Source organism: Camelus bactrianus, chromosome 15 (genome assembly GCF_048773025.1).
Source record: "Camelus bactrianus isolate YW-2024 breed Bactrian camel chromosome 15, ASM4877302v1, whole genome shotgun sequence".
Taxonomy (NCBI): Eukaryota; Metazoa; Chordata; class Mammalia; order Artiodactyla; family Camelidae; genus Camelus; species Camelus bactrianus.
In genome coordinates, this window is record NC_133553.1 from 68947888 (window position 1) to 68971997 (window position 24110).

General features: G+C 37.9%; 1 protein-coding gene across 1 annotated transcript in view; it reads right to left on the reverse strand.

Annotated features, from left to right (window-relative positions):
* The window catches only part of TACR1 (tachykinin receptor 1), a 171135-nt gene extending 147224 nt beyond the window's left edge, over positions 1-23911 (reverse strand). Inside the window, exon 1 of the mRNA XM_010953344.3 lies at positions 16989-23911. Coding sequence (XP_010951646.1) covers positions 16989-17377 — 389 coding nt within the window. The 5' untranslated portion in view covers positions 17378-23911. The remainder of the gene's footprint in view (positions 1-16988) is intronic.
* Between the last annotated feature and the right edge of the window lie 199 nt (positions 23912-24110).

Genomic DNA, 24110 nt, shown 5'->3' on the forward strand with positions numbered 1-24110 from the left:
GACCTTTGTGATTGCGTTGGGCTCACCCAGATACACCAGGACAGTCTCTCTATCTCAAGATCCTTAACTGAGTCATATCTGCCTTGTGCCATGCAAGGTAACATGTTTGCAGGTTCTGGGGTTTAGGGACAAGGACACCTTTGGGAGACCATTATTCTGCCTACAACATAAAAAGTATTTTTGAACTTTTTTTTAATATCATGCATTTTTAAGGAAACTAACTACCCTATAAATAAGGGAATGTTGTATTTTGTTTTATTCATGACCAAGAATTGATCCTTATTTCAGCACATCATGTCACTGAATCAGCATGACTCATAGTATTTCAGTAGCAGCCCCCCCATAAAAAAAAGAAACCCCATTATTGCACCTTCCTGAATCTGTTGCTGTCACATTCTCTTTATCCTAAATAAAGGAACAAGCCTAGCCTGAGCATCTCCATACTAAACCCACAGGATTTTATTATGGATTGCTTTTTTTCCATATTTCTTCTGTATAATACAGTTAGAATATTATATTGTTTTCTTCCTTGAAAATGTGTGTACAGTTAGATTATAATATCTATGAATTGTATTTCAATATAATAAAAGGGACAGTATAAAACATTTGACATAAAAAGTAGGGCATCAGGTCAGATGTATGCCTCTCAGCTTCCTGCTGCCCCACTCAACTGGTGAAATCTCTTTTCTCCAGCACTATCATCTGTGCCCTGGATTTCATTTCCTTCCATTTCCTTCAAAACCCTACTGAACCTATTTTCTTAAGGGCATTGAGCAATGCCCCCATGACATAGTTCTGATAAACGCTCTACTCCCATGATCATGAACTTTCCAGGAAAATCTCTGGAGAAAGCCTCTAGACATCCAAGAGCCTTTGGCAAAAGTGTTCTTGCTAGAGCAGGATTTCAGGAAATCCCATGGATCCTGAATAAGACCTCCACCCTGTTCCTACCTTACCACACAATGAGATGTCTCAGTGTCCAGTATCAAGGGGGAAGCTCTAATTAAGAACATTTTATGGGCCTTCCTTATAATGACCACCAGGAACAACCCCATTGCTTCTTATTTCTCTGTATATTTGACCACCACCAGAGGTCTGAGCATCTCCAGTCAACAACAACACCTTGGCTTTTATCTCCAATATGGCTGTAAGCATTTCATTCATCTGATGGACTCTTCCATGGAACAATTAGTCTACCATCAACAAAATCCTTATCCCTTTCTTCAGAGACTCCCTTCACCTTTCTACTGCCTGAAACGTGACTGTTTCAGGATGTTAATTCCACAACTGCAATTATCTCAGGTGATTCACTAGTTTTCCTCCACAGTCCACCAACCATAAACCCTGGACCAGGGGCACATGTACTTATGGCTCCTCACCTCCACTTCCAGACCCTTATTCTTTCTTTTTTAAACTGCTGCTTCTTTGAAGCACATGATATAAGGTTATACCACTTGCTACACTTGTTGCGGCCATTTCCTGAGTCATCTACTACTCATTCCTTTTGTCCTTAGGAGATTTTAGCCCCTGGCACACTGTCTTCCTTCCCAGCAAATCCCTGTCTTCACTTTTGGTAATAAATAACACCCACATACATGACTCATTTCCTTAACTTCCTCCCTTCCAGCAATGGTTCCCTCCACTTGCCTCTAGCCTTCCACACTCACACTTGAATCATTACCTGGACATTTTCTTCACCAATAACTACATCATTTCTCAAATTCCTACTTCAAGCCTCTTATTCTGCGGCTGTCAGCTCATCTTTTCAGCTCATACCCTCTAGTTCTCCAGATCCAACAACTGTTAATACTCACCAGGATCTCCAGTCCATCAATGTTACCAGTTTTCATTATCTATCACCCATCCTTGCTCCTCTATTCATCCAGCTTAGATTCCATGGTGCACCCCTGTAATCATTCCTTGTAGATACATTAGCTCCACTTTCCTCTCCCTCTCCATTTCATTCATCTGACAAAACCCCAATGCTAATACATAGTTCTCTGCCTTCCTAAGCTTACATTGTAGAAAAACACATGTTATGTTGGACTTCTAAGATTTCTTGTCAGTTCACAAACTTCAAGTGAGCCTTCCATAGTGCTTAACAATCTTAAAGTATTATCTAGTCATGGTACTCTCCACCTCCACAACACAACTCTTTTTCAACTTTTCCTCTCTTCTCAACCTCTAACATCTCATCTTTCCTCAGCTTCAGTCAGTGACCTTAACTTTTATTTCACCGAAAACATGGAACCAATAAAAATGAACTATATAATTTTATCAACAAACCTACCAGTCTACTGTCTTCTCTACCCATTTTCCATTGTTCCAACAACTAGACTGGATTTATTGTCTCACTTCATTTTGAAAGCCAATCCTGGACCCATCCCCATTTACACATTCAAATGCTTTGCTCTTAAATTCTCCTCTCATCAGCATCATGAATCTCTCTCTCAGTTGCCCCATTCTTATCACCATACAAATAAGCTGTAACTTAAAAAAAAAAAATCCTTCCTTCTCCTCACATCCCTCTGCCTACTATGCTTTTCCCTCTTCTCCCATTTGTAACTCCACTACTCCCCATATATTATTCTCCAAAGTGTTGAAGATACTTTTATCAAGGGTAGTAATTATTTCACCTTGTCCAATGCAAAGGACTTTGTTCTCATCTGACTTAACCTCTCAGCAACTTATGACACAGTAGATACTTCCTCCTTCCTGAAACGTTTTCCTTAGCTTCCAGAAAACCTCACCTACTAGTTCTCTTAACTTACTGACTATTCCTTCTTGATTGTATTTGCTAGTTCTTACTCCTCTTCTTGATTTTCTAAGTTTGATGTTCCTTAGTCCTCAGTCAGTGGCAATCTTCTCTATTTCACTCTTTCCCCTAGGAAATAATTATGCATTAGAAACACACAGCTTTATGGTTGTAGGTATATGCTAATGACTCTCACATTTGTATTCTGGCCTTTACCACTCCTTCCTGAAATGCAGGTTTTTTTAAAAGTCAGTCCAAAGAAGACGTTACAGATAGACAATAGGTACATGAAAAGATGCTCAATGTCACTAATCATCAGAGAAATGCAAATCAAAACCACAAAAAGACAAGAAATAACAAATGTTGGAAAGGATGTAGAGAAAAGGAAACCCTTGTGAACTGTTGGTGAGAATGTAAACTGATGCAGTCTCCACTGAAATCACTATTGAGATTCCTTAAAAAATTAAGAATAGAACTGCAATATGATCCAGTGATTTCACTTCTGGGTATTTATCCAAAGAAAACAAAAACACTGATTTGAAAAGATAAATACACCATCATGCTCACTGCAACATCATTTACAATAGCCAAGATATGAAAATGATCTGTGTCCATCAATGAATGAATGAATAAAGACGTGGCATGTATACATAGTGGAATACTATTCGGCCATAAAAAAGCATGAAGTCTTTCCATTTGCAACAACATGGATGGGCCTTGGAGGCATTATGCTAAGTGAAACAAATCAGACAGAGGAAGATAAATATCATATGATCTCACTTACATATGGATTTTAAAAGAAAAACAAAACAACAAGCTCATAGATACAGAGAACAGTTTTGTGGTTGCCAGAGATGGGCATGGGAGTAGGTGGGTGAAATGGATAAAAGGGATCAAAAGGTGCAAACTTTCAGTTATAAGTCATGGGATGTAATGTATAGCATGGTGACTATTGTTAATAATACTGTATTGCGTATTTGAAAGTTAATAAGAGAGGAGCTCTTAAAAGTCCTCATCTCAAGAAAAAATTTTTTGGGATTATGTATGGTGACAGATGTTGACTAGACTTATTGTCATGATCATTTCACAGTATCTATGAATACTGAATCATTATGTTGTACACTTGAAATGAATATAATGTTATATATCAACTATACCTCAATAAAAATAAATTAAATAAAGTAATAATAATCATTTGTTAGTTCATTCAGTACCTCCACATGTCCATCTGCTACCTATATTAAACTTATCAGGGCCAAAATCACTCCTGATTTATTCTCCTGAACCTATTTATTCTCCATTCTGCCACATCTTAGTAAATGAAATTACCATTCTCCCAGTTGCTTAGCCTCAAGTATAGGAGTGATTCTTAATTGCTTTTTAAATCTTCTATCATATATCTATTCCATCAGCAAATCATTTGCTTTACTTTGAAAACATATCCAAAATCTGAACATTTTCCACCTCTACCATTATACCCTTGTTTAAACCACCATGGTCTCTCTCTGGGGTCACCACAGGTCACCTAGTGTTTATTCTCCACATAACAGACAGATGATCTCTTAAAAGTGTAGATAAGATCATGTCCCCACCCTGCTCATTATATTCTAATTGTTTATAATCACACATAGACTGAAAAACAAATTTATCTTGCTGTGGCAAAAAACTCTTAATGGTCACTAAACATTCATTTGCTCTCCCACATTTTCCAGAGTCCTGGTAGTTGGGTTAGAGTTAGGGACCCTAGGACCGTATGACTAGTTCTTGCTACTGAACTATGAAGAGAAGTGATGTGTATTGCCTCTTGCCTGGGGAATTTAAAGCTCCTGTGTGACTGTCACTTCTTTCTTCCCTTAATGTAGCAACCAAGGAGCTCAGGTTGAAATGGATGAGCCACAAATGGAAAAAGTCTGCAATAAATAATGTTTTCAGGGAGCTCCCCAGAAGAGAAGTTAGACTTACAGTGACTGATGAATAAACTTCTGTGTGTTAAGCCATTGAGATTTGAGTATGTGCTTGTTACTATAGGATAGCATACCCTACCCTGACTAATACATGTGATATGCATGGCCTTCTTCGCTAACTTCATTCTCCCTCTGATTCTCTGCAATCCAGCCACACCCAAGTTTTATTTCTAAACAATTCCTGCCTCGGGGCCTTTTGTTCTAGCTGTCCCTTCTGCCTAGAAAGTCCCTGCCCAAAAACAATACATGCAGACTTCATCACAATATTCTGGTCTTTGTTCAAATGTCACCTCCTCAGGAAGGCCTTCTCAGGCCTCCCTATTTTAAAAAGTCTGCTTCTACAACCTACTAAATGGGAGAAATATTTGCAAATGATATGACTGACAAGAGGTTAATATCCAAAATATATAAACACTTCATACAACTCAATATCAAAAAAACATACAATCCAATCAAAAAGTGGGCAGATGACCTGAACAGACATTTTTTTCCAAAGAAGACATACAGGTAGCCAACAGGACCATGATATGATGCTCAATGTCACTAACCATCAGAGAAATACAAATCAATACCATAATATCACCTCACACCCATCAGAATGGCTATTATCAAAAAGACCACAAATAACAAATATTGACAAGGTTGTGGAGAAAAAGTAACCTGCTTTCATTCACTTCTGGGTATATATATAAAGAAAATGAAAACACTAATTTGAAAAAATACATGCATCCCAATGTTCATAGCAGCTTTTTAAAATAATAGCCAAATATGAAAGCAACCTAAGTATCCATCAACAAGTGAATGAATAAAGAAGATGTGGTATATATACAGAACAGAATATAAAAAGAATAGTATTTTGCCATTTGCAACAACATAGATGGACCTTGAGGATATTACAGTCAGACAGAGAAAGATCAATAATGTACATTATTACTTATATGTGGAATTTAGCAATGAAACAAATGAATGAATATGACAAAACAGAAACAGACTTACTGATATAAGGAACAAGCTATTGGTTACCAATGGGGAGAGCGAAGGGGGAAAAGGAGTAGGGACCTAAAAGGTAAAACTACTATGTATAAAATGAATAAGCTACAAGTATATATAGTACAGCACAGGGAATTCAGCCAGTTTATAATAAATTTAAATGAAGTATAATCTATAAAAACTTAGAATCACAATGTTGTACATCTGAAACTAAAGTAATAGTATAAATCATAGTTCAATTAAACAAAACAAAGCAAATATAAATTTATAGTTAGATAAAAGATTGTGGGGTCATTTTGAAATACTTCTTTCCTAAATTCCTTTTAAAACACCTAGGAAATAATTTTTTAATAAAAATATAGAAATACAACCTGAGCAAGTACAATAAGGGGGAAATAATAATAATAAAAAGCAAAATTCTTCAACCTGTTGGTTCTTAACTGTCTGAGTAATTTATTATTCCTCATATAATATTAAACATTAAGATTATTAAAAATAAATAAAAGTGGATTCAACATAATACCTATGATCATGTCACTCACTCACTTGTTTTCCTAAGTAAGAAATAAAGAGGAAACTCACAGTGAAAATTTCTAATAATTTCCAGTCTAATTTATTTACCCCACAGTCTGCAGTGAACTTCTACTACTGAGGCTCCACTAACAGTTGGGATGTGCAAGAGAAAAGCAACAAATAACATACAAGGGAACTCACATAAGATTATCAGCTAATGTTTCTGCAGAAACTCTACAGGCCAGAAGGGAGTAGCATGATATATTTGAAGTGATGAAAGGGAAAAACCTACAACCAAGAATACTTTATCCAGAAAGGCTCTCATTCTATTTGATGGAGAAATCAAAAGCTTCACAGGTAAACAAAAGTTAAAGAATTTAGCACCACTGAACCAGCCTTAAAATAAATGTTAAAGGAACTAATCTAGTCATTAAACCACAAGAAAAGACAACAAATAGAAGAAAGACCTACAAAAACAAACCCCAAACAGTGAACAAAATGACAGTAAGAACATACATATCAATAATTACCTTAAATGTAAATAGATTAAATGCTCCAACCAAAAAACATAGAATGAATACAAAAACAAGACCCATATATATGCTGTTTAAAAGAGGCCCACTTCAGAGTTAGCAGGCTGTAAGTGAGGGGGTGGAAAAAGTATTCCATGTAAATGGAAACCAAAAGAAAGCTGGAATAGCAATACTTGTATCAGACAAAATTGATCTTAAAATAAAGATCTTTACAAGAAACAAAGGACACTGTATAATGCTCAAGGGATCAATCCAAGAAGACATAACAAATGTAAATATATATGCACCTAACATAGGAACACCTCAACATTTAAGGCAATTGTTAACAGACATAAAAGGGGAAATTGACAATAACACAATAATAGTGGGGGACCTTAACACCCCAGTTACATCAATGGACAGATCATCTAGGCAGAACATCAATGAAGAAATACAAGCCCTAAATGACACATTAGACCAGATGGACTTATTTAATATCTATAGAGCATCCATCCAAAAGCAAAAGAAGGCACATTATTCTCAAAGGTGCATCTCCAGAATCTCACATACTAATCCACAAAGCAAGCTTCAATAAATTTAAGAAAATTGAAATTGTACAAAGCATCTTTCCAACAACAATGCTATGAGGTTAGAAATTAACTACAAGAAGGAAAAGGCAAAAACTGCAAACATGGAGGCTAAACAATAAGCTACTAAACAACAAACGGATCACTTAAGAAATTAAAAAGGAAATCAAAAAATACTTTGAGACAAATGAAAATGAAAACGCAATGATCCAAAACCTTTGGGATGCAGCAGAAGCAGTTCTAAGAGGGAAGCATACAGTGATACAAGCCTACCTCAGGAAACAAGAAAAATCTCAAATAAACAACGTAACCTTACACCTAAAGCAGATAAACAAAGAAGAGCAAACAAAACCCAAAGTTAGTAGAAGAAAAGAAATAATAAAGATCTGAGCAGAAATAAATGAGAGACTAAAAAAATAGAAAAGATCAATGAAACCAAAATCTAGTTCTTTGCAAAGATAAACAAAATTGATAAACCTTTAGTCAGACTCAACTAGAAAAAAGGAAGAGAGCCCAAATTAATAAAATCAGAAATGAAAAAGGAGAAACCATAACTTGCATCACAGAAATTCAAGGGATCATAAGAGGTTACTATGAGCAACTACATGCCAACAAAAAGGACAACCTAGAAGAGATGGAAAATTTCTTAGAAAAGTACAATTTGCCAAGACTGAATCAGGAAGAAATAGAAAATATGAATAGACCATTACCAGCACTGAAATTGAATCAATAATTTTAAAACTCCCAACAAACAAAAGTCCAGGACCAGGTGGCTTCACAGGTGAATTGTACTGAACATTTAGAGAAGAGTGAACATCTATCTTTCTGAAATTATTTCAAAAAATTGCAGAGGAAGGAATACTTCTGAACTCTTTCTATGAGACCACCATCACCCTCATACCAAAGCCAGACAAAGCTATCACAAAAAAGAAAGTTAAAGGCCAATAACACTTACAACTACAGATGCAAAAATCCTCAACAAAATACTAGCACATCAACTCCAACAGTGCATTAAAAGGATCACACACCATGATCAAGTGGGATTTATCCCAGAGATGCAAGTATTTTTCAGTATCCACAAATCAATCAATGTGATATACACCACCTTAACAAACTGAAAAACAAAAACCATATGATCATCTCAATTGATACAGAAAAAGCTTTTGATAAAATTCAAGATCCATTTATGATAAAAACTCTTCAGAAAGTGGGCATAAAGGGAACATACCTGAACATAATAAAGGCTATATATGACACGCCCACAGCTAACATCATACTCAGTTCTAAAAAGCTGGAAGTATTTTCTCTAAGATCAGGAAAAAGACAAAGATGCCCACCCTCACCACTCTTATTTGACATAATTTTGGAAGTCCTAGCCACAGCAATCAGAGAAGAAAAAGAAGTAAATGGAATCCAAATTGGAAAAGAAGTTAAGAAGTCACTTTTTGTAGATGACATGATACTATACATAGAAAATCCTAAAGATACTACTAGAAAACTACTAAAGCTCATCAATGAATTTAGTAAAGTTGCAGGATAAAAAATTAATATACAGAAATCAGTTGCATTTCTATACACTAACAACAAAATATCAGAAAAAAAGAAATGAAGAAAACAATCCTATTTACCATTGCACTGAAAATAATAAAATACCTAGGAATAAATCTATCTAAGGAGGCAAAAGATCTGTACTCCAAAAATTGTAAGATGCTCATGAGAGAAATTGAAGATGACACAAACAGATGGAAAGATAAACTGTGTTCCTGCATTGGAAGAACTAACATTGTTAAAATGGCCATACTACCCAAGGCAATATACAGATTCAATGCAATCTCTATGAAATTACCAATGACATTTTTCACAGAACTGTAAAAAAAGTTGTAAAATTTATATGGAAACACAGAAGGCCCTGAATAGCTGAAACAATCTTGAGAAAGAGGAACAGAACTGGAGGAATCATATGCCCTGACTTCAGACTATACTACAAAGCTACAGTAATCAAAACAGTATGGTACTGGCACAAAAACAGACACATAGCTCAATGGAAAAGGTTTGAAAGACCAGAAATAAACCCACACACTTATGGTCAATTAATCTACAGCAAAAGAGCAAGAATATACAATAGAGAAAAAACAGTCTCTTAAATGAGCTTGGCTGGGAAAACTGGACAGATACACGTAAAAGAATGAAATTAGAACATTCTATAACATCATATACAAAAATGAACTCAAAAGGGACTAAGGACCTAAAAGTAAGAGTGGATGCTCTAAAACTCCTAGAGACATAACTCACAGCAATATTTTTTTTGCATCTGTCTCTTAGAATAATCAAAATAAAAGCAAAACTAAACAAATAGGACTTAATAAAACTTATAAGCTTTGCACAGCAAAGAAAACCATAAACAAAATGAAAAGAAAACCTATGCATGAAATGGAAGAAAATATTTGCAAATCATGTGACCGACAAGGGATTAATTTTCAAAATATACAAACAACTCATATAGCTTAATATCAAGCAGCAACCCAATTAAAAATGGGCAGAAGATCTATATAGACATTTCTCTAAAGAAGATATACAGATGATCAATAAGCATGTGAAAAAGATGCTCAACGTTACTAATTATTAGGGAAATGCAAATGAAAACCACAATGAGGTATCACCTCACGTCAGTCAGAATGGCCATCATTATACAGTCTACAAGTAATAAATTCTGGAAAGGTTGTGGAGAAAAGGGAACCTTCCTACACTGTTGGTGGGAATGTAAATTGATGCAGCCACTATGGAGAACAGTATGAAGGTTCTTTAAAAAACTAAAAATAGAGTTACCATGTGATCAAGCAATCTCACTTCTGGGCATATATCCAGAGAAAATTCTAAGATACATGCACCCCAATATTCATAGCAGCACTATTTACAATAGCCAAGACACAGAAGCAACCTAAATGTCCACTGACAGATGACTGGATATATGTAAATTAGAAATTACTCAGCCATAAAAAAGAAAAAGTAAAAACAATGCCATTTGCAGGAACACGGATGGATCTAAAGATTATCATACTAAGTGATGTAGGTCAGATAGGGAAAGACAAATATTATGATATCACTCACATGTAGAATAAAAAAAAAAAAACAGAAAAATTTTTAAGTGATACAAATGAACTAATTTACAAACCAGAAATAGAATTACAGACATAGAATACAATATACGATTACCAAAGGGGAAGTGGGGGATAAATTAGGGGTTTGGGATTAACATGTACACACTACTATATATCATATAGATAAATAACAAGGATCTACTGTACAGCACAGGAAACTCTATTCGATACCTTGTAATAAACTACAGTAGAAAAGAATCTGAAAAGGAATTATATGTATACATATACAGAATTGCATCACTTTTCTGTACATTTGAAACTAGCACAAAGTTGTAAATCAACTATACTTCAATTTAAAAAATGTTTTTAAATTCAAAACAAAACAAACCAAAAAAGCAGTAACATACGCAGAACTAGTCTGAGTAGTGAGCAACTTTCACCTTTCATCTCATTGAATTTATTACTGCCCCTCACAGTCAGAGAAGCAGTATTAGCAGATCAGTCTTTTTTCTGAGCCTTCTGTTGCTGTGTGCTTGGTTCCAAGTCAGACTACCTTTTCCCTGAATAACCCTTCTTGTGGGGCTAAGGGATTGGTCCCCTCGCCTCCTGTCTTAGATGCTGCTCCACAAAACTAGAACTAGTCATCATTATTGGCTCCTGAAAAATAAAGGTGTCAACTCTCAGTGTCCTCCAGCTGCTAATTTCATGAAACATCACACACATCTTTTAGTTTTCACAGTTGGAAGAAATTTTAAATTTTTACTTTAAGTGGGAGAAATTATAGAGATTGAAAAAGTAAAATCCCTGATGTTTATTGGAGTTTAATTAGAGAAAAATCTGATATTATTTAGTATACTTAGTATACTTACCAAGTTTTTTTTTTTTCTAGGTAATCAATGCCTTCAGTAAATAAGTATTCCTTCTGAATGGGGTCTCTGTCTGTCTGTCTGTCTCCTAATTCTATGGAAAGTTTACAGGAAGGATTGCAATTAGTTCTCCAATCTGCAGCTGAAGTTTTTTCTGCTTACATTTTGGTTCCACAATGAAATTTGGTAAAGTTTCGCACGACAGTTTGATCCAGGGATTCAACTCTAAGAGTTTTAACCTAAGAAAAGAAGAAGGGATGCTCTCAAAGATTTATGTCAAGGAAATTAATTTCAAAGTTACTTGAAATCATTAAAAATGGAAATAATGCACATCTAAAAATAGAGAAATGATTAAATAAATTATTATAACCATGCAATATAATGCATCCATTAAAAATACTGTTTTTAAAACTATTTCAAAATAAGGAAATATGGAAAATGGCCATGATATGATGCTAAGAACAAAACACACAAAAAAAGGTATTGAAACTGCTTTTATTATGATCCAAAATTTATCCTAAAAGGTGTGAATGACTGTATGTGGCATAAATAACAAAGAAAAAATACAAGCTAGCATTCTAGACTTTTAACTGGCTATCTGTCAGTAGTGGAATTTTAGACTTTTACTTTTTTTTTTTACCATTTTTTTTTTTACAATTTTAACATTTTCTAAATGTTCTTGTAGAAGAAGAAGATTTATTCACTCATTCATTTAATCAGTAAACATGCAGTGACAGTTAAATGCCCAGCACTCTGCTTTGTTCTGAGGAGATAAAGTAAACAAAGCAGAACAGATGTGTTCCTTGCTCTGCCCAGAGTTTATAATACTTTAAAATTAGAAGGAAAAGTCTTTTAAAATTTCATTTCATTTGACCCAGTAATTTTACTTCTGGGAATCTACCCTAAGGAAATAATCAACAAAGCAAAACAAAATTATTATACAGAAATGTTTATTAGCGCATTAATCATAATGGCAAAAAAATCTAAAAAAGCATCTAAATTCCCAGCAGTAGGGGGATGGTTAAAGTAATAATGGCACATTCATATAATGGAATAACAGGAAGCCACTGCAATTACATTATTAAAGACTTTTTAATAACATGGGGAAATTATTATTAAATAAAATTATTAATTAAAATTATTATTAAGGTTTTCCAATAATATCAATAGAAAAAAGTAAGCTACAGAATTCTATAGACTCTGACCTCAATTATGTAGTTTAATTGTCATAAAAGGGAAATTCAAATGTTAACAGGTGTTATTTTTGCATGGTGAAGTAATGGTTGATTTCTATTTATGTGTTTAGTTTCTTCATGAACGAGATTGAATTTTATAATCAGGAAAATCATGTTGCTTTTATGTTTTGAGATGGTTCAAAGATTATCTGTTAAAACCCTAAAAGCTCCACACAAAAACTACTAGAGTCAATAAAAGAATTTGGTAAGGCAGCAGGATACAAGCTTAACGTACAAAAATCAGTTGCATTTCTTTACACTAATGATGAATCAATAGGAAATGAAAGTAAAGAAACAATCCCTTTTAAAATTGCACTCAAAGTAATAAAATACCTAGGAATAAAGATTTATTCAAAGGAGGGGAAAGACTTACATGGAGAACTACAAAACATTGATTAAGGAATTAAAGAAGACTTTAAAGAAATTGAAAGATATCTCATGCTTTTGGATTGGAAAAATCAATACTGTTAAAATGGCTACACTGCCAGAGGCAATCTGCAGATTCAGTGCAATCCCTATCAAATTACCCAGGACATATCTCACAGAACTGGAACAAATCATAAAATTTATATGGAATCACAAAAGACACAGAATTGCCAAAACATTACTGAAGAAAAAGAATGAAGCTGGAGGAATAACCCTCCCAGACTTCAGACTATACTGCAGAGCTACAGTAATCAAAACAGCATGATATTGATACAAAAACAGACATATGGATCAATGGAACAGAATAGAGAGCCCAGAAATGAACCCACAAACTTTTGATCAACTAATCTTTGACAAAGGAGGCAAGAACATACAATGGAATAAAGACAATGTCTTCAGCAAATGGTGTTGGGAAAACTGGAGAGCTGCATGGAAATCAATGAAGTTTGATGACTCCCTCACACCATACACAATATAAACTCAAAATGGTTTAAAGACTTAAACATAAGACAAGACACAGTAAGTCTCCTAGAAGAAAACATAGGCCAAACATTATCCCACATACGTCTCAGTAATGTTCTCCTAGGGGAGTCTACCCAAGCAATAGAAATAAAAGCAAGAATAAACAAATGGGACCCAATTAAACTCACAAGCTTTTCACAGCAAAGGAAACCATAAGTAAAACAAAAAGGCAACCTACAGAATGGGAGAAAATATTTGCAAAAGATGAGACTGACAAGGACTTAATTTTCAGAATATATAAACAACTCCTATAACTTAATGAACAACCCAATCCAAAAATGGGCAGAAGACCTAAACAAGCAATTCTCCAAGGAAGACATAAAAATGGCCAATGAAAAAATGCTCAATATCATTAATTATTGAGAAATGCAAATCCAAACTACAACGAGGTATCACCTCACACCAGTCAGAATGGCCATCATTCAAAAGTCCACAAACAATAAATGCTGGAGAGGCTGTGGAGAAAAGGGAACCCTCCTACATTGTTGGTGGGAAGGCAGTTTGGTGCAGCCATTATGGAAAACAGTATGGAGATTCCTCAAAAGACTAAAAATAGACTTACCATATGATCCAGCAATCCCACTCCTAGGCATATTTCCAGAGGGAACCTTAATTCAAAAAGACACCAGCACTCCAATGTTCACAGCAGCACTATTTACAATATCCTAAGACATGGAAACAACCTAAATGTCCATTGACAGGTAACTGGATAAAGAAGTCATGGTATATTTATACAATAGAATAGTATTCAGCCATAAAAATAATAAAACAATGCCATTTGCAGCAACATGGATGTCCCTGGAGAATGTCATTCTAAGTGAAGTAAGCCAGAAGGAGAAAGAAAAATACCATATGATATCACTCATATGCAGAAACTAAAAAAAAAAAAAGACAAATGAACTTATATATAAGACAGAAACAGATTCACAGACATAGAAAACAAACTTATGGTTACCACTGTGGAAGGGGGTGGGAAGGAGTAAATTGGGAGTCTGAGATTTGCAGATACTGACAGATACATAAAATAAATAAACAAGTGTATACTGTATAGCACAGGGAAATATATTCAATTTCTTGTAATGGCTTATGGTGAAAAAGAATATGAAAATGAATATATGTATATTCATGTGGGACTGAAGCATTGTACTGTACACCAGAAATTGACACAACATTGTCAACTGACTATACAGCAATTTAAAAAAATTATCTGTTAAAAATTCAAGGAAAATACAAAAAGATATTTAACATTTCCTCAAAGTCTGCATAGCCACAGTGGAGAAAGGAGAGATCATTCACGGAGAGAAAGCTAAAGGTCCTCTTCCTTTCTAGAACATTCTTCAGAGAGAATGGATGACCATGCATGCAGTGGAGCTAGATTCATCAGAGGGCCTGAAGGGGTTGATTCACTGTGCTCATGAGGCTGAACAAGGAAAAGAGCAGAAAGAGCATCTAAGACTTGGAGACACAGCCTTGAGGCCTCATCTCTAAGTCCTCCTTGAACTCTAACCCTGAGCATACTACTGGCCATCTGGACACTAGGTACATGGTGACATTTCTTACTGACCTCACAAAGCAGGTGTCATGAAAGGTCAGGGTCCTGTCTATGGTTTGCCTAGAAACAGTGGAGCCTGAGATGCCCCAAGACAGCTGAAATCTGGCTCCCTGCCAAATTCGCTGTGAAGACTTTGACCCTGAATCCTGACCCTAATCCTCCTAACCTTCTAAGTACAAAGGGAAAGAGAAGGGCTGTGGAACATGTCATTTCTGTGGAAGCCAAAGCTACAGAGCTGTCTGCTCCATCCGCTATGCGTGGGCTCGCGCTGACTGTCAGGCCTCCCTTGAGCTCACACGAGTGCCCAGTGCAGTAAAAAGTACCAGCTTTCCCTCTGATTTAGGGATCACCAAGACGGGATGTGTAGGGCTGAAACGGCCCCGGGTCTCACGGCTCATACATTCCGTTATACATCACGCTATGCATTTTCTAAGTTTCAGGGGGGCTGCAGTGAAGTGAAAGGAGCAAGTCAACACAGGAAGACTTACAGGTGTAACTCATTTTCAGTAAACCAAATATTTAAAAACCAGAGTAGCATAAAAGATAAGTTTCACTACCCCTTTGAGTAATTGATTTCCCTTCTACATTTAAAATATAAATTGATTCACTGCAACTTGTTTTACACACAACACATTAAGTACATCAGGGTTGCACAGAGGGAACAGAAAAGACAGCATTTGGACACCATTGCAAAGGAAGCATAGTTTTCTCTGATTTTAAAAGTGTTCATTGACTACAGAAGTTTCAAAAGACCTCAAATCAATCACAAATCATAATTAATCTTTATGTAAAAGAGTTCACTAACTGGGGAATGTTTGTTTTGAAGTTTTTCTCTTAGCTCCTTCTTTGGGCTTCTCATATTCATTTATCTCAGCAAGGCTACCAAAAGGACCCATTTCAAAATCACAGTGGCAGGAGCTTTAAACATCCCTCCACATCCCAGGTAAACATTTACACATTTGTGCACATATAGATATACAAATGAGTGACCTAGGACACCCACGAAACAGTCATACAAATAAAGCTGTGCTCCACTCATCAATTTTCCATCAGTGCCACCTGAGGACACATTCATTCCAGAACGCTAGCCCCAATGTTTGAAAATGCCAACATTTTCACTTTTACTCAGCTTCTGAAATCCTATCCTGTTGGTTTCAGGAAAGAATGAACTCTTTAACTGCCTTTAATTGCCTTTGCCAAGCATGTTTCTCTGTGGACACAAACACGCTAAAAACATGGACCTTATATGGCAAAAGAAATTTAGAAAAACCACTAGGTAATCAGGATCTCTATCTGCGGAGCGCCTTAAGAAGAGCACAGCTGCCTCTCATTCTTGAATGAGAACCCCTAGCAGCTTAGAGCTGAATTAGAATCCTTAGTATTTTATGGTTCTCATGAAACGCTCTTCACATCCAAATAATATTGGAGAGTTGCGGGAGGAGCAGAAAGTCCCTTAAAAGTGACACATTTTGCCCAGGTGTACTTAAAACTGGAAGGCATCAGGAGACTGCACGGCTCAAGAACAGGTTGCAAGGATCACAAAGCCCAAACCAGGGGCTGGCCCCCTGGCCATGCCCTGGGTATCCCCTTCAGGCTTTGAGGATAAAGGGGAGAAGGTATATATGGAAAGAAGCAAGGCAGGGGTTGAAAGGAAAATGTCAGGGAGAGGAGGGGAGAGGGGATGAAAAAGAGAGTTAAATGAAGAAAAGGGGGGATGTATATATAAAGGCAAGGAGACTGGAAATGGGTGAAAAGGAGAAGAAAAGGAAAGGGGAATAGGAAAGAAAATGGAGAGATAAGATAAAGTCCCTCAGTAACAATGGACTCAGCTGGCGGTCAGTACAAATCCAGGGGGTACAGGTGGCCGACCGTCACCTTGAACCAGGCACTAGCCAGCCCTGAAGCTCCATAGTAATGCCATCCTCCTTTAAGGATACTTTCTCCCTTTTCCATAAAGGGCGAGCTCACCTATCCAAGGCCACAGCCGTCATGGAGTAAATGCTGGCAAAGACAGCAGCAATGGGGAAGAAGTTGTGGAATTTGCAGTAGAACAGGCCGTAGTACCACTCGTTGTGGACAGCATAGGTGAAGTTCACCACGGTGTTGAAGGCAGCCATGGAGGCCTCTGCGAAGGCCAGGTTCACCAGGAAATAGTTTGTAACTGTCCTCATTCTCTTGTGGGCCAAGATGATCCACATCACCACCACGTTGCCCACCACAGAAGTCACCACGATGACTGTGTAGGCAGCAGCCCAAAGGACAATCTGCCAGGCTGGCTGCACAAACTGGTTGGGCTCCGATATGTTGGTGGAGATGTTTGGGAAGAGGTCTGAGTCCACCGGCAGGACGTTATCCATTCTTTTACTAAGCGGTTAAGCCCTCCTCTCAGTATACACACAGATCCTTTGCAGAAGGGTCCTGAGACGGCGCCCGGGGTCAGAGTCCTGTTTAACCAAGACGGGAGGCTGTAGGTTGTTTCTGGACAGAACTCTTTCCTTGCAAGTAAGAAATTGGCACTGAAATAAAAGCTTCTAAATGTGCGGCATGCCCTCGGTGGCTTTGAATTCCCCCACTTTCAAGCTTCAGGAAGCATTTGAGTTCTTCAATCTGGAGACAGCGTCTCTCCTGCGTTGGGCTGGAAAAGAGGAAGAAATTCCACGGGTCACAGTTCCAGGAAGCAGGAGAACCCCTGCCTTTCTGCACCTGCTGCCACTTGCAACTGCTATTCCTCCTGCCTGCAATGGCAAAGATAAAGACCTGTGCTGCGCTGAGGACTTGGGGGCGAAGTGGGGTGGGGGTATCAGCCACAGCACGACCTGTAAAAGTTCTGAGTCTGTGGCCAGGATTCTGGGGCCCCGCGTCCAGCTGGAGATTTTTTTTTTCTTTGCTTTCGCTGCCGCCGCCGCCGCCGCCACCTTCTGCAGCTTTGCAGGCGCCTCTTGGCTCGGGTCCTGCTCAGCTCCGGAGTTAGCAGAACCTTGGCAGGGCTACGCGTGAGACTTTTATAACCCGCTGCAGAGACGTCACTGGGAATGGGTAGTACCTGGGCTGCGTACTCGCCAGTCCCCTTGCGCAGACAGGCGGCTTCACCATCTGTTGACAACTGTCTCACTGCACCGTCGCAACCACTGAGCTGTTTTGCTGCTACCTGCTGTGGAAGTCTGCAAGCCCGACTCCCCACGCACTCCTCAAGGGGGCGCTAGCTAGATCGCCTCAGAATGAATGCGCCAGATGGGGTCCGCAGCTGGAACCGCAGATGAACCAAGGGGAAAGAAAGGATTTGCGAAAGACTTGAAGTGATGGACACTCCGGGGAAGGCAGGGATGCTGCCATAGCCCTGCAGAGCCCCCTGCCTCTGGTGGCGGGAGTTTGGCAAGTGTCCGGGCAAAGCGCCAGCGCTGCGCTCCCAGCCCTTCTCCAGTCCTAAACACTCACACCTAGTTCCTTTCTCTGACAGGCCGATTCCCCTGGGAAATAGTGATGGGTTCTAAGATTTGGGGACATCTCCAGCCACCCCGGTTGCTTGAGCCCTCGCTCCATGAAGAGCTCCAGCTGAGCTCACCAGATGAGAATCCCCGCCCCGGCAGAGGCAACGGGATACCAGCCTGAGCTCCCCACTAAGCAGTGTGTCTCCCAGACGAGCAGCTCTGGGCGCTCTGCCAGCATCCACTGCAGCCTCGCGCTCGCCGCCCGGCGACCTGGCAGCCTCTGCCTCTGCGCCTCCCGGGCTTGGCGGCCACAGCCGGTCTTGGGGTGGCGTCGGGGGCCGGACCCTCTCCCCCTCATCCTCTGTCAGGTTTGCATAAGCACTGGAGGGCAGGTCTGTTCGCCTTCTCTCCCCACCCGAGACCCGCCCCTGGCGGGCTTCGAGTCCACGTCTCCCCAGTCCAAAGCTATTTCAAACCGCCAACCTGGTGCAGGGCACTGGAAGGGGTGGGAACGGCTCGCCAGTAGATGCCAATCCTTTTGCAGAAACCGAGATGGACTGAGAGGTTCGGAGTGCGTTCCAACCATACTGCCTGGGAGATGAGCCTCCATGGACACTCGAATCTTCCGAGTCTTTTGGGGGGCCGTCCGCCGGTTCCCCCACCTTTCACTGCGGGGACTCGGAGCTGTGGGACGGGGGCTGGGATGGGCAGCACCGACCTGCACGGAAGCTCGGGTTTGCGCAAACCGGAGCTCTCCTCCCGGGAGTCGCGTTTACGCCCTAGTCCTGCCTGGTTGCGTGCCTCTGCGGTAAGCGCTCAAAATATCCCGCGGGAACCGCTTTAAAGTCAAGAAATGTATGGACTTAGGCCGGGCTAAAACCAGATGCTTTCAGGGAATCTGCTAGTTCACTCTGGTTTTGTTAACGCCTGGAACTTCATCGTTTGCATGAACCACATCTTGAGCTGCCTGGTCCTCCAGGCACCCTTAAACCCGGAAAAGAAAACTCCAGTGATGCCTGGAAGAGAACAGTGTCTTCTTTAGAAGGGGAGAAAAGGAGAGATTTTAGGTGGAAGGGAACACCTTCTTTTTCACTCTGAATCTCTCATTGCTGCCTCCACCTCTCACAGAGCTGACAGTGTGAGTCCATGTCTGTGTCCCCCCATAATTTTTCCTCCCAAGCTGTCTTAAAGCGATCTTTTCCTCTTTCTCCCTGCCCAGGAGGCAGGCTGACTTTTTTTAAAGGAACTTTACTCAATGCTTGAGGTGTGGTGGGGGTGTGAGAGGGGAGAAAGATAATGAATTCTAAGTGTATAACAAAAGCTAAATGTAAATACATTAAATAAAAGCTAAAAAGCAAGGATTGATCTATTTATCTTCCACTAGTGGGGCAAGTTGATACCTTGAACCAGGTACTGCTGAGCTGTGGATATAGTCAGGCAAACACAGTCTATTGACAGGGAAAGAGACAATTACCTACGCAAAACAGGCAGTAGTATGGTGAGCAAAGGCACGAGGCCTGCTAGGAGGGGAGGGAGGCATCTGATCTTCTGTCTAATAAGGGAGACGCACTTTCCATATATGTGTTTCATATGTTAAATCATGACACTCCGTTTAAAGTCCCACAAGGTTCAGCTCACTCAGAACACCTACATTTCTTACTCTGGCCTTCCAGGGTCTGCATCCCCTGCCCTGCGGTGTAGGTGAGGCTGGCCTGGGTGGCTCCTTCCTGTCCCTGGTTCCTCGTGGCAGGTAGCTGTGTCCTAAGCATGTATGGCTTGTTTATTTCTTCCCCACAAAAACAAAGCATATTCATGATAGTTTCACATTTTAAAAAATGCCTCAGCCTTACCATGGCCAAATGTGTCCTTAATTCACACAAACACACATGCATGTGCACATGTACGCACACTCACACCTCCAAGCAGTTACCTTCTCTGGCATCGCCCCTTCTCCACAGGGGGAATAACTTTGCAAAACTCTATTAAGATCCTATATATGTTTTTTTTTCCTCCAAGAGTTGATTTTTTTTTTCTTTAGGTTTTTGTCTTGGCTCCCCTTTCTGCCGAGCTTCCTCGTTGACACACAACACAAACCCACCGGGCCCAAAGTAAATTCTCTTGACAACCCAGTATAAATTCTTCCTTATTTGTCCAGGCCCTTTAATCCTATATAGACAGAAACACAAACACACACACATGCATATACAAATACAGAATTTTCACTATTGTCTGAATTTTGTTTTTCTGACTCAAAACATAGTTTGGATGCTTCAGAGTCAACAGACAGATTTAACTTATTCTTTTCAATGGTTAAATATTATTCTTGCGGTATGACTGCATCATAATTCATACCCTCTCTTTCCTATTTATATGAAAATTCACATTGCCTCCAGTTTTTACTACTAAAGACAACGCTACTATAAATATTTTTACATTATGTCTCCACAGTACAATGCTTTATTTCAATGGGATAGATTCCAAGTGGACTTGCTAGGTAATGGATTGTATTTATATTAAAATGCATATACGTATACATGTTGTATATTTCTCTTTTATGTTGCCAGATTGCCTTCTAAAAAGGTGCAATGCTAACATTTCATTAACAATTAAATTACCCTTTACCCTACATCATCTACAGCAATAGATATTAAGGGTCTTTTTAGTTTTGTCAGTCTAAAATATGTAAAATATGATAACATTGCTCATACATAATGTTTATTTTCCAGACTACTAGAGAATTTGAATTTCTTTTAAGACTTCTTTACTATGTGAACTTTCTCTTCTTTAAATTGTCTATTCACATCCCTTGCCCCTTCTTCTGTTGGATTGTTTTCTGGTCATTTTTTTCTAAGTCCTTTTTATATGTTATAGGTATAAGCACTTTGCCTGTCATGAATATTTCAAATATTTTTTCTAATATTATTATCTATCTCTTGAATTTTGTGTATTTTCCATAAAAACATAAATAATTTTTATGTAGTCTGTATTTGCTTTAATAGCTTTTGGGTTTTTAAGTTTTGGTTTAAAAGAGCCTCTGCAAATCCTGGCTTTTGTCACAAACTCTCCTAGATTTTCTTGGCAGCTTTTTATTGTTTCATTTTTCTTACATTTAAGTATTTAATTTACCTGGGGTTTGTTATTTTATATTATGTAAAATCCTTTTTTCATATAGTTTGCATGTTTTCACAGCTCTTTCCATTTTTCTAATGAATTAAACCATTATGCTTATCATAGAATAAATTTTCAAATATATATGATTTAATATTTATATTTTCTGGTCTTTTCCACTAATCTATTTATCTATTCCTATAGCAACACTATACATATAATTCATATAATCTCCTACTTTCCCTAGCCTCCTTGAATTAGGCAGAGCCTTGTGACTAATTCAGCCGATAGATTGTTAGTGGAAATGATACGCATCACCTTCAGGCTAAAGCATAGAAATGTGTGTGAGAGAGAGAGAGAGAGAGAGAGAGAGAGAGAGAGAGAGAGAGAAAGGAAGAGAGACTTCTCCATGTGTTGTCTCCTGCCAAGTCCCAAACAATGGGACAGGTCCTGATCACCTTGAATTCCTGAGTGACTGTATAACACAGGCCCCTGCCAGATCATCACTGACATGTAGCATAAACAAGAAATGAGTTCTTGTTGTGCTAAAGCACTAGGATTTGGGATCAATTTGTTCCTCACCATGATATACTAGCTCATCCTGACTAATACAGGAAATATTCTGATACTGGTAAGACAAGTTCATATGAGTGCTCATTTCATGCTTTTCTTGTCTATTTTGCGGCATCATATTTAAACTTTGATATTTTAATTTCAAGTTTTTAGAATTCCAAATAAAACAACCTGCATTAATACTCTAATTGGAACTGCCTGGAATTTATTTAATTGACAAAATTGATATTTTTGATACTAAGTTTTTTCATCCAAGAACATGGTATCCCTTTCCATTTCTTCAAGTCTTGTTTTATGCCTTTCAAAAATATTTTATAATTTTGGTTTAAATAGATACAGTCTTTTGATTAAGTGTATTTCCATGTGTTTTGTTTCCATTGCAAATGAAATATTTTTCTTTTTTACCCTAGATCAAATAAAACCTATTGACTTCTGTGCATATGTATTTGTTTGTATGAGTTTGTGCAAGTGTGTGTATATGTGTGTGTATCCTAGCCATTTTACCAAATTTCTTATTCATTCTACTGTTTTTCACTTGAGTTTCCTTAGTTTTCAATCACATCATTAGCATTTTCTTGTCTCACTGAATTTCCTTTACCTTCCATGACAAAGTCAAATTCAAAGTAGTGTTAGCAAATATTTCTACATAGTTTCTAAGAAGTTAATAAGGGTGGCTTTGGTTTTTTACCATTTAGGATAATATTTGTTGTTAAATTTGCTAAATAGTCTTTTATGTTTAAATATCTTCTTTCTACTTTATTTTGCCCTGAAGTTTTTATTGACATGTCTTGTAATTTCTTTCTTTTTAATGCATTTTTCTGGATTTGCTAACATGAATGTGTAATTTTTCTCACTAATTTATTGGCATCATGGATTAAGTGGAATTATTGGCATAATAGACTTCCCAACATTGACCCACCCTAACATTCCTGGCATGAATTCTGTTTGGCCAGAGGCTGTATCATGCCTTTGATATATTGCTGGAACCAACTTGTTGATGTTTTATTTAACACTCTTGCATCTATTTGCCTAAGTAAGCTTGATGTATAGTTTTTTCCTCTTTTCCTTTTCTGTCTTGATCAGATTTTGGTATCAGTGTTATGCATCAAAAACTGAACTCTGAAACATCTTATCTTTAACTATGGCCAGAAATATTAGTCTTGGTCCCTGAACCAGCAGCATTGGCATCACCCAGAAGCCACTTGGGAACGTAAGTTCTTGGATGCAGAACTACCAAACTAAGATCTGCCTTTTAGTAAAACTGTAGGTGATTTGTATGCGCATTAAAGTTTGGGGAGCTTAAAATAGGTAAGTGTTTTCCAAATTTCTGAGATGATAAGAATCACTTGAATTGCTTGTTAAATAAATGAATTATTTTCCCATGAAAATTCTGATTTGGGAGGTCTGATAGTGATCTGTGTTTTTATCAAGTATTTTGGGTCAGTCTTCTCTTCAAGCGAGTTTGGAAATAAATGGGTCTTTTACTTAAAATCCAGCATGAAACTAGAGGAGTGCTTTCTTCATCTCAAAACAATTTTCTTCTAGTATTTTTTGAAGTTATTACCTCTTCTCCATCAGTTCCTTTTTCTCCTTCTGGGACTCTTATTGGTGGCATGCTAGGTCTCTCATATCCATTCTATGAATGTTTTGAAAACTATACCTCACCCTTTAGTGGTGACTAGTGTTTTTAAAAAAATGAAATAACAGAATAGAAAATGTCAGAGTGCACAGCACATGGAGTAAGGGTAAGTATTGTTTTGTGAAATTTTTATTTCCGTTGCAGCCCTGCATGGATTGCAGTTAAAAAAAAAAAAAAAAAAAAAAAAAAAAAAAGTTTGAAAGCAATTCTGTAAATTTCTTTAAAATTTCCTCATGGTTTTACATCTTTTTTTTTTTTTTCCCCATTTCTGCTTTGCATTCAAATATATTTCTTGCACTTGATTTTCTAAGCCATTTCTTTGGGTCTTTTAATACTGATGCT